Genomic DNA, 12,652 nt, shown 5'->3' on the forward strand with positions numbered 1-12,652 from the left:
ATCGGTGCATCACTAATTTACATCACACATGACAGATCCTGTCGCGTTGGTACTGCGAGTGAGCAGTAACCATCAACCATTCTTCCCTCAGCCCCACCTACTCCCCTCCATCCCACCCCTCAGTCCATCCCTTCCTTGACCCAACACAAGGTCACCTGTTCCTACTCAGAGTCAAAATAAAAATAAATGTATCAATGTCTTGCTGTCGTAGTATTAGGATGCATTTCTCTTCATTACCCAGCGGAGAAGACTTGAGTACCAGGACTGGGTCGATATGACCGCTTCTATTTACAAAAACATTACGCTTCTCATTCCTGCTTGGTTTAGAGCCACACTTTAAGTTCATGACATTTATATAAGAGCCAAATCCGATGTGGAATTTGAAATGGTGAGTTTGTCTCGAAGGCCCTCTGAGAGGGTTAGAAATAGGTGCTAATTGGGCTTTGGCACTGACATTGAAGATTATGGTGGCTCATGTGGTAGATCACACATGCAAATGCACACACATAAACATGCACACACACACATGCTCATGTGCAGGGGCGTCATGCACCCATTATATCATCACCTCCCCCCCTAGAAGTTGGATAATTAAGCATTTTTCAAAAACTTGAAACCAAGGTTATTATAGTTAAATAAAAATGTGAAATACAATTGGAAAGACAATTTAGTAAACTGAAATCAATTAATTAAGAACACATTTGAAAAACTAAAACTATACTGAAACTATTATCTTTGACTGCAAAACAAACTAAAATAAAAACCACCATGATTTATTGTCAGTTTTATTTTGATATATTTTTAACATATTGGGGGGCAAAAATTAAATGCAGTTTTCAAGCTTTTTTTATGGGGTTTAGGTTTTCAAGCTTCTGGTTCTGGCTGGTAAATGCTGCCCGTCGATGGCAATCTTTCTAAAAGGCCTAGCTTGTGCATCACTATCACTAACTATCACCAGAGAGGAAGAGGCAAAGTGAGAGGATTACCTCCACCCAAAATCTGTACCATGTGGTCAATGAGCGAGTGAGGCTTATTTGATCAAATGGACTAATGTTTAGGTGTAGTAGGATTGAATCTTAGTCCTGTATTGATACATTTTCTGCTTGATGGTTCTTCGGAGGGTGTAGTGGGATCCGGATTTGTGTCCTACTCCTTAAAAGGCTCCATTCCTCTGACACTACCACTATACCAGGCAGTGTCAGGGGAAGGCTCTCAAAATTGTCAAAGACTCCAGCCATCCAAGTCATAGGCTGTTCTCTCTGCTACGTTACTGCAAACAAACATGCATATTGAGTACACACACACACACACACACACACACACACACACACACACACACACACACACACACACACACACACACACACACACACACTTTCACACTTATCTATTATCTGTTTATATGCACATGAACTCTATCACATTTCAGGTAAGACCCAAATGCAGACTGTGTTGAAGTAACAATGTTTATTTCAGCAACAGGGGCAGGCAAACGACAGGTCAAAACAGGCAGAGGTCGATAATCCAGAGTAGCAGGGCAAGGGTACAGGACGGTAGGCAGGCTCAGGGTCAGGTCAGGCAGGGGTCGATAATCCAGAGTAGGGGCAAAGGCACAGGACGGCAGGCAGGCAGACTCAGGGTCAGTTAGAGTGGGCAGGCAGGTGGGCTCAGAGTCAGGGCAGGCAAGGGTCAAAACCAGGAGGGCGAGACAAAGAGCGACTAGGGAAAAGCAGGAGCTGAGACAAAACCTTGTATATAGTTGTGTTATTGTTATTTTATTGTGTTACTATTTCCTTTTTTAGCTAATCGTCATTTTTAACTCTGCATTGTTGGGAAAGGGCTCGTAAATAAGCATTTCACGATAAAGTGTACACCTGTTGTATTTGGCGCATGTGACAAAATAAATCTAGTGAATCAAGTCTGAAAACTAACTGAAACTAAACTGATTTTTTTTACATCGAAAAACAAATAGAAACAAAAACAAATATTTAATCACAAAACTATAACCTTGCCTGGAACCGTTTAGAAAATTACAGCACTTTTTGTACATATTTTAGTGGACCAAAAGTATTAGGACAAATTCCCTTATGTGTGTGTGTGTATTAAAGTAGTCAAAAGTTTAGTATTTGGTCCCATATTCCTTGCACGCAATGATGACATAAGGCTTGGGACTCTACAAACGTGTTGGATGCATTTGCTGTTTGTTTTGGTTGTGTTTCAGATTATTTTGTGCCCAATAGAAATTCATGGCAAATAATGTATTAGTCATTTTGGTGTCACTGTTACGTCCGTTGTTAGAAGGTGCAGTGTGGTAGGTAGGTACATTATATATTTATTTTAAATGACACCAAAAAACAACAAAATGTTAAACGAACGTAAAGCTATATGCAGTGCAGAAAGCAACTACACACAAACAAGATCCCATAACTGAAGGTGGGAAAAAGGGCTGCCTAAGTATGATCCCCAATCAGAGACAACGATAGACAGCTGCCTCTGATTGGGAACCATACCCGGCCAACAAAGAAATAGACAAACTAGAATGCCCACCCAAATCACGTGACAGTCACTTTTACTGTTACTAAGAATAGAATATGTTGGGGCCTCCCGGGTCGCGCAGTGCCACCAGAGACATCAGCTGTGCCACCAGAGACTCCCAGGCTCTGTCGTAACCGGCCGCGACCGGGAGGTCCGTGGGGCGACGCACAATTGGCCTAGCGTCGTCCGGGTTAGGGAGGGGTTGGCCGGTAGGGATATCCTTGTCTCATCGCGCACCAGCGACTCCTGTGGTGGGCCGGGCGCAGTGCGCGCTAACCACGGTTGGATGCACGCTTTGTTAAGAAGCAGTGCGGCTTGGTTGGGTTGTGTATCGGAGGACGCATGACTTTCAACCTTCGTCTCTCCCGAGCCCGTACGGGAGTTGTAGCGATGAGACAAGATAGTAGCTACTAAACAATTGGATACCACGAAAATTGGGGAGAAAATGGGGTAAAGTTAAAATAAAAAAATAAAACAAATAATAGAATATATTGCGAAAACACTTCTACGTTAATGTGGATGCTACTGTACCATGATTACGGAAAGTTCTGAATGAATTGTGAATACTTATTAACCCCAAGACATGCTAACCTCTCACCATTACAATTACAGGGGAGGTTAGCATTTTTGTGGGGTATGATATTTGTGTAGCTAGGGAGAATAGTCAGTGTACCCGCTCCGCAAAATAGGGCTGACAGGTCTTTTTTTTAATAGAAATATTAGGATAAAATGTGGACTTCAATTAAGTTTAGTAATTCATTTAACATCTGAAAAATTCAAAAACAGGTCAAATCTGAGGGGGCATATGCCTTTTTGCCCCCTATAGGCATGAGGCCACTCCTCATGCCCACGCATATTCTCTCTCTCTCTCTCTCTCTCTCTCTCACACAGTATACACACAGCATTTTGCACACCCACTCATACACACACACGCCACGGTCACGCACACACATACATTCACACACACCCACTCACATAGATATGCACACAGTGTGTGTTACAGGGGAGCATTTAGAGGGGACATTTAGGAGAGACATGAGTTCCCCTAAATGCAACAAAAATAAAAGCCAGGTGCCCGGTGCCCGGTGCCCGGTGCCATTTGTTTGACAATCCGATTAAAACATCATGACTGGTTGTGTTCATGCCACATTAAAAGGTAATACATGTGTACCATTAAATGACATGCCTTTACTATTAGGCCCATAAGTTTTTTTTTGCACACATAGGAGGTGCGGTGAAATAATACAGACCCCCAAATGTCACGGTATAATTCTCACTCTGCATGCACATACTGTACACACATAGCCACCCACACTACCCACACTACTACAAACACACATACACGCACGTACTATACCGAGTGACTCCTAGGGACTCTTCTGACTCATCCCCCACCGCACTCAGGCGTGCTAAATGTAGAACACAGGTCTCCGTCTGACAGACAAGCCTCCCATCACTCCCGGGAGCTGGCGTCGACAGCGTCTTAATCCTGCCGCCCGTCTCTCCCCAAACCCAACGCCAAAGCCACAGCGCCGTTAATGCCTAATCAAATCAAATGTTATTTGTCACATGCTTCGTAAACAACAGGTGTAGACTAACAGTGAAATACTTACTTACGGGTCATTTTCCAATAATGCAGAGTTAAAGATAAGGATTTTTTTTAAAAACCTGTTATGCTCCGTGTTCTACAACTCTGCCTATCGACTGGAGTGCTGGAGTTCCCAAGGACATGTTACCCAATACTGCGCATCCAGTCTGTGGGGCTTAAGTTGCACATTTCTTCCCCACAACAGTTCATCTGGACCAAAAGCTTTGGTACTGTCTCTTGTTTTAGGGGTTGGCTTAATGATGGAAGAAGGTTCTGTTTTTGAACAGGACTGTGGTTGGCTGGGGTTGTCATAAGCCATGAGGACAAGTGGACAAGACGAATGCTATCTAATGGAGTACCTATAGTGCTGAAGGCCATTGAGAATTAATTGGTTTGGGGGGGTTGGGTAAGAAAGATGATAACATCCATTGGTTTTCACCAGAGAGAGCCAATGATTTGATCCAGTGGGATTTGCTTTGAAAAGTGGAATGTCGTCAGAGAGATGGTTCACATACCACCACAATCATTTCATTTTCCACAGTTGAATTGGTTGCGTGACTCCTCTCTCTTTTATATTATGAAGCATTAACTGATGTGCTATATGTTAAATGGCTAACAAGTGCACCAGAAGTTGGTGGTGGATGAAATGAACAATTGTCTGATTAATAGCTGTTTTGTATGTGTTCTGACTGGTTTCTTATTGTTATTGATACGCATTGTCGCAAATTTGTTCATTGAAAGTTCAGCAATTAATTCAAATCAAATGAAATTGTATTTGTCACATGCGCCAAATACAACGGGTGTAGTAGACCTTACCGTGAAATGCTTACTTATAAGCCCTTAACCAACGATGCAGTTCAATAAATAGAGTAAAAATAAATCAAATAACAAGAATCACAAGAAAATGACATAACAATAACGAGGCTATATACAGGGGGTACCGGTACCGAGTCAATGTGTACAGGTTAGTCAAGATCATTTGTAGGTAGGGGTAAAGTGACAGGGGTAAAGTGACTATGCATAGATAATAAACAGTGAGTAGCAGCAGTGTAAAAACGAAGGAGGGTTGGTCAATGTAAATAGTCCGGGTGGACCTATGACTTGGGTGACTGGAGTCTTTGACAATTTTATGGGCCTTCCTCTGACACTGCCTAGTATATAGGACCTGGATTGCAGGAAGCTTGGCCCCAGTGATGTACTGGGCCATACGCACTACCCTCTGTAGCGCCTTACAGTCAGATGCCGAGCAGTTGCCATACCAGGCGGTGATGCAACCGGTCAAGATGCTCTCGATGGTGCAGCTGTAGGACTTTTTGAGAGTTTGTTGGTGATGTGGACACAAAGGAACTTGAAACTCTCGACCCGCTACACTACACCTCCGTCGATGATAATCGGGGCTTGTTCGGCCCTCCTTTTCCTATAGTCCACGATCAGGTCCTTTCCTTTCTATATTTGAAGTATAGAGAATTGAATTGTGCGTATCACAGTTACATAGCCATCAAAATATGGAGGACACTATTGATTAGTTGGGCAGACAATTATGTGCCAAACATTGTATACATGATTCCTATTGAAAACAGTAAAATTCCAATATGTCACAAAGTGTCCCTAAGACACCATATTAGAGATTGTGACAGCGATTCAAGAATTATACCTTGAGCTGTAAACCAAGGGACCAGGTCAGCAATAGGAGGAAACTCCACCACTACACTAATTATACCTATCCAGACCCCTTAGATCTGCAAACATCGAAGGGTCAGGGCCTAGGGAGTGGGATCAATTGTAGCTGAAGGTTGTTATGGAGTATAACATTGATTAACCTCCATGGATAGTCAAGCGAGTTTTGTTTTGTTGGCTAGTTGTTCAGTATTGCAGCCCCATAGGTGTCACGGCCAGTTGTGATACAGCCCAGGATCGAACCAGGGTCTGTAGTGACGCCTCTAGCACCGAGATGCAGTGCCTTAGAATGCGGCGCCACTCGGGAGCCCTGCTACTTGTTTATTCATATCTTATTACACTCGTGTAACACAAGCAATAAGGGTTTCATAAATGCTTGATAAATGCTGTTTCATTTCATTTTTTCATTTTTTAACCGAGGTACATCCACTCAGTAAAATTCACACTGTTTTTGAGGGAGTTCATGGGATCCATAAAAACAATTTAAAAAACATACACATTACATAATCAAACATGTTGCAGATGAAATGCATACCTGGAGAGCCATTTTAAAAAATGAACCCTCTTTGCTTTGTGATCATTATCTCCCTTGTGTATCCGAATGAGGAGTTTATATAGAAATATGTTGTGTGCATCTGTGCTACGCAGACGCATTACAGTTAAGTGCTAACTTATCTGTGGAGTGGTATTCCAACCTGTGGCACACACACACACACACACACACCGGGATGAATATGGTTTTGAAAATCAATTGCTTTTCTAATTCTTGTATGAGCCAACACCTCCTGAAAGGACAAGATGTTATTTCTGTCTCAACAACTACACACACGACAGTCTTTCCCCGCTCACCATGCACTGTCTATTAGGATGAAATGACTGATGCTGTTTGAGTTGATCGTGATACTTCAACATTGACACCAGTAGCGGTGTGCGGGTAAAATCACTGGGGATGCCACGCCAATAAAAAAAGCCATATTACAACCTATGTTGTGATATGTGCATTGTTTGCGCTATAACCCATTCGATCATATGCCACCATGATATACAATAAGGCCGAGACAACAAAAAGACAACGGTCACCCAGTGGCGGAATAAATTAAACTACACATAGGTTGTTTTTTTCTTCATCACAAAACCGGAGAGTAACATCTGTACGGTGAAGTCCACAAAGCAAATATTGTGCGTAACAAACAGTTACAGTATATGACCTGCAGCATAGTCAAGCGAGTTAATGTTTTCAACAGTTTACTAAACAACTACTGATTTAGAACCACGTCGTTGCCGCAAGTCAGGACAAAGACAACAGGAGCACTGCCTTCGCTATTCCAGCACCATTTCAACTTAAACTATTAAGGCACAAGGCGAGACCCAAATGCAGACACGGGAGGCAGATGGTTGGAGTCTTACAATGTTTGTATTCAAAAGGGGAAGCAAGAGAACAATTCAGTCCAATCAATGTTGCTCAATTTCATGTGGCTGTCCATGGTGCTGATTTGTGTGTGTGTGTGTGTGTGAGTGTGTGTGTGTGTGAGTGTGTGCGTGCGTGCTCAAGTAAAATAAAAAAAAGTTCACTCACCTTACTTCTAGACTAGTTGAACACCAATGCCATCCTCCTCTCTTTCATTCATGTTGGCAATGTCTATGGCTCTGTCATACAGTACACTTTTAGTTTTTGTTTTCATAGGCTACCTAGCTAAAATGGTTGCTAGCCTAACTTCCTCACACGGGCTAAAATGAACCAGCAAAGTTAGCTAGCTAGTTAACGTGAGCCTACTAGGCTACATCTTGGCTTCATATTGAACTTCAATCGTCTCAGACGAGTGGCACATCACATACATTTATGGTTAGATCAGAATCACCGTCATAATACTTGGCCTGTACAGAGGTCAAAACCACAAGTCCAAATCCCAATTACCGTCCATGGTTTAGGAAAGGGACGATTTAACAAGCAAGCTACGGCAAGACATCAACACAAGCAGACCAGAAACAGACCCGTTTTTCTGAAAATTACGTTTTGCTTAGGAAGTGATTTGATTGGTCTGAAGCCAAATCCAAACTGACCTCCCTTGGAGGGCGTTTTGCTGCACCTGGACAACCTACAGTTGAGCTCAGCTCAATTCTGATTGCCTAATTATTTTATAATGATTGTATTAATGGAGGGGAAATGCTTGCTAGCATCAATCAATCAAATGCTGTGGCAGCAACATGTTATACTGTTTTGGTCCAGACAGCATCAGATACATGGGCTTCACATACAGAGACAGAGGGGCGCTGTCCCAATCGTGCGGATGATTTCTCTGGTGAGATTCAGCCACATGCGAATTGACGGAAAATTATGAAAACACAGAGAGATGAACCTGAATATTTAAATGTTTTTATAATTTATATTGTTTTATGAGTGCAGTTTTTGGTCGAAGCCTGGCTTCGCTTGGCATCCCTGATTACACGCCACTGATTGACCCATGAATATGGAGTGTACGGTTTAGTGTCCCCCTGGGTGGGTAGAAAGCTCTCTGTATTACCCTTAAAACAGGATCAAAGAGAGAGGATTAAGATAATATCTATGGAGACCCTCAGTTGGCGTGTGTGTGTGTTCATGCTTCCATGTGTGTGTGTGTTCATGCTTCCATGTGTGTGTGTTCATGCTTCAATGTGTGTGTGTTCATGCTTCCATGTGTGTGTGTTCATGCTTCCATGTGTGTGTGTTCATGCTTCCAGGTGTGCGTGTTCATGCTTCCATGTGTGTGTGTTCATGCTTCCATGTGTGTGTGTTCATGCTTCCATGTGTGTGTGTTCATGCTTCCATGTGTGTGTGTTCATGCTTCCATGTGTGTGGGCCAGCACGAGCGTGTGCCTTCATTTGCTGTGACTGCGCTTGAACGCAGATCATATTGATTGTGCTTGTTCAAAAAGCCCTAATTTGTGATGGAAACGCAATGTGTTATTTGCATTTGACATTAAAGCGACCAGCGCCTGCGAGCAAAGGTTTATTACAAAGGCGACATGAAGAAACTTTGATGCATTTTGCGTCTGGGTTGGACAGGAACACCAAAGTGGAGCGGCAGAGAGCTGAGGAAGGTTAGCGCTCGCTCTTCAAACACTGCCGAGTCGTCCCTCTCCAATCACCTTCCCATATGACAACTGTGAAGAGAGGGAGAGCGAGGGAGACAGGGAGGCAAAGAAAGAGGAAGAGAGAGGAAGGGATATGCAATAATACCCTTTGAATGCGTGATCAATTTGGCAAGCAGAATTACACTGATTATGTTGAGGTGACGTTGGTTGTGCAGAAAGAAAGAGAGAGTGTGTGTGTGCCTGTCTGTGTGTGTGTGTGTGTGTGTGAGTGAGTGAGTGAGTGAGTGAGTGAGTGAGTGAGTGAGTGAGTGAGTGGGAGGGAGGGAGCGAGGGAGAGATAGTGACTGTGCTGCTTCTAGGCGTTCCATCATCCACTAAACTATTGCAGCCTCCCTCTCTTTTTCCCTCCTCCTCCTGGAGAGAGAGAGCAATAGAGTCACACTTACAAGCCAGTGAGGAGACGACAAGAGGAGGATCTGCAAAAGGGGGAGAGAGAGAAAACAAGGACTCGTTCTTGTTCGCCCAACTCTCTTCTCTCCTCTGCTGAGCATCACATAGGGGAGGCAGGACCAGAGGAGAGCATCTCTGGCTTATTTTTCTACTTTGTTTGTTCTGCATTGTTTTGGGAGGAGAAGACAGGAGAGGGGCTGATACCGTTGTAGTATCTCTCCAGTAGAGCTGTTAAAGAGGAGCAAGGATGCTTAACAACCTGACCGACACAGAGGAAGGGGACGGGGGACCCAACAGCCAGGGTGAGTGATTGAATCTGTCTCAAACACACACACAAGCACATGCACACACACGTACACACAAACTCAAAAACACACACATGGGCTAATCAAACACACACACACACACACACAGTACACACATACATAAGCACATGCTCACGTACGCATACACATTTGTGCGGTGCATACAGACACATCCAGAAGGTAGCGAACAAAAATACATTTGAGTGTGAGAGTGTCGCTGCGTCATGCATTTGTCTGCCTACTTGCCTGCCTGCTTGGGGTGATGCTTTTCCTCTTACTGCAAGGCTGCTGTGACAGGAATAGTAATGGGTTTCTCCCCATACACAACGGATGGGTGATTACAGCACACAGACATACACACACAGAGAGATACACACACTGCTCTGGTGCAGTGGTCCCCAAACCTCCCAACCACCTTGTCCACCACCACGGCACCTTAAACACTCAAACTACATATGACGCCCAGTGCCTGGGCAAGCGTGGGCACACGCACACCGCCGCTCGCTAACACAGATGCCAACTTGTCGCTCACTGCCAATCTGTCTGCCCTAGCTGTCAAAACGAGTCCCGTCTCCAATCCTCCTCCTGTCCCTCACATCAGTCACATCCCACAGCATACAGTAGGTGCTGGGAAAAGAGGGCTTTCCATAAATACCTAAATGACCTGTTGTGTCCTTGTGTAGGATTACTCGTTTTATTAATCGTCTGTTTTCACATGCTTGGATTGAGCAGGGTTGGGTTTTTAGCTTTGCCCTTTCCTCTCGCATGTACTTTTTTTGTTTTCTGTGAACAAATCTCCCTTATTTCTGCCTGGGCTCCAACAGATGCGCTGGAGTGCCAGGTTTCATATGAGGAAACAGTCACAGTGCCGCTGCCGCTCGGAGCTCGCACACCTGCGAGGGCTTCATGATAAAAAAAATCGACTGTGGCAGCTCGAAAACATGAATATTTAACTTAATGCGGGCATCTTTTTGGGAGAATTATGACAGGGCATGTGGGGGATGGAGGGGGAGTGTGACCCGCTTAAACGTGATCGGCACTTCGCTCCTCGTCAAGGGCAGGTTGTTGAGTGCAAGATAAACCCGCATAACAACAGACCCGCTGCGTCAGGCTAATCTGACTGCTCGAGCACTGTTGCGTGTGTGTGTGTGAGACCGTGTGTGTATGTGTATGTATGTGCGTGTGTATTAATCTAGCTGTTTAACTACAGTGTGTGGGTGTGTGTGTGTGTGTGTGTGCGTATGTATGAGCAAGTGTGTGTGTGTGTGTGTGTGTGTGTGTGTGTGTGTGTGTGTGTGTGTGTGTGTGTGTGTGTGTGTGTGTGTGTGTGTGTGTGTGTGTGTGTGTGTATGAGCAAGTGTGTGTGTGCAGAAAGACATATGTGGTCATTGACTTTGTTACGTATGTGCCCATATATGGAATTCAGATTGTCTCAGCGGGCAAGCCGTTTCCTTTTATCCACGGAATGTGCACTTGGCTCTGAGGAGATACATAGGGGATATCTCCTGCTCTGTGATATACACTGAGTCTCCCCCCATTTTGACCTCAGAACAGCCTAAATTTGTCAGGGCATGGTCTCTATAAGGTGTTCGAAAGCGTTCCACAGGGATGCTGGCCCATGTTGACTCCGATGCTTCCCACAGTTGTGTCAAGTTGACTGGATGTCCTTTGGGTGGTGGACTATACACATGGGAAACTGCTGTGAAAACCCCAGCAGCATTGCAGTTCATGACACAAACCGGTGCGCCTGGCACCTACTACCATACCCCGTTCAAAGGCACTTTCATCTTTTGTCCCTCTGAATGGCACACATACATACAAAATCCCTGTCTCAATTCTGTCAAGGCTTAAAAATCATTCATTAGCGTGTCACTTCACCTTCATCTACACTGACAGAAGTGGATTTAACAAGTGCCATCAATAAGGGATCATAGCTTTCACCTGGTCAGTCTATGTCATGGAAAGAGCAGATGTTCCTAATGTTTTGTACACTCAGTGTATGCACCCCCCACTGCAGCAGATAGAAAAGGTCCACTGATCTCAGAATAGGAGCACACATTTCCATTTAGCCAGAGGCTTCAATATGCATCCTGTGCATACAGGAGTCAGTGTGCGGCAAACCTGAATAACTCTGTGTAGTCAACACTATTACTTTGGAAGGCAGAGCGAGAGAGGTTGTTTCAGCAGGAAACGTCACCGTGGTGCGGTCTGTGGTGCTGAAATCAGCCTCTTGTTGTATCTGGGTGCATTTGCTGCCGCTGTCCAAGGTGCTGATTTATATCCTTCATTACACGGCTGGGTTTCAGGCAGCACTAGGCTATAGTACCAGGAGATGTATTTTCTGCATCTTGTAATCACTCAAGATGAAAGGCATTGGTCGGGAGAGAAGAAATATATTTAATGCAATTTCTGCGTCGTTCATTTGCATATTTATGAGCTGTAATTTTGCTTCTGCCGCTATATTGTTAATTATTTGCAGTATTTAACTAAAATCAAGAATAGAATAAACAAGGGAGCCCCGCAAGTGTGTTTGCTCAGTTTTTTTCTGCATCAAGAGACTTTGCCTGTAAAGCCTTGTTGTTTTAAGGGCTAGAGGAATCTGTTTTTGTCTGTGGGAAAGGGGGGAACGGGAGGGGTGGAGGATGTTGCTGCATCAAATGTAGCTGTCCACTCTCATCAAGTGAAGTGTGTAAGGTGCTGTGAACATGCCTGCTCGTGTTTCTGTTGTTTTTAGAGGACATCAATGAGGAAAAGGTTTTCCATTCCCGTGATGCCTTTGTAAGGAGAAATGCTCACCCTTCAAGAAAGTACATTTTCACATCTATTTTCAGCCTGGCCATGAACTAGGGACATACATTAGCTATCTGGCTAACAGCTAACACATTTAGGTCTGAGCTAATTCAGAAACATTGATTACTGTGCATCATTAAATAAAACATTTGAGTATATGAACACATTTTGACTGTATAATCTTATTGATGAACTCCATCATACTCTAAATGGACACTATTCTACAGCTGCACCA

General features: G+C 44.0%; 1 protein-coding gene across 3 annotated transcripts in view; it reads left to right on the forward strand.

Moving 5' to 3' along the window:
• The window catches only part of LOC118388930 (solute carrier family 12 member 5-like), a 289,966-nt gene that overhangs the window by 119,218 nt on the left and 158,096 nt on the right, over positions 1-12,652 (forward strand). The window contains exon 1 of one of the 3 annotated variants that reach the window (XM_035778535.2): positions 9,203-9,624. The exons of the other annotated variants lie outside the window; for them this stretch is intronic. Within the exon in view, the coding sequence (XP_035634428.1) occupies positions 9,570-9,624 (55 nt within the window). The 5' untranslated portion in view covers positions 9,203-9,569. Of the gene's footprint in view, positions 1-9,202; positions 9,625-12,652 lie in introns of those variants that run through there. 3 annotated transcript variants of the gene reach the window in all.

Source organism: Oncorhynchus keta, chromosome 10, assembly GCF_023373465.1.
Source record: "Oncorhynchus keta strain PuntledgeMale-10-30-2019 chromosome 10, Oket_V2, whole genome shotgun sequence".
Taxonomy (NCBI): Eukaryota; Metazoa; Chordata; class Actinopteri; order Salmoniformes; family Salmonidae; genus Oncorhynchus; species Oncorhynchus keta.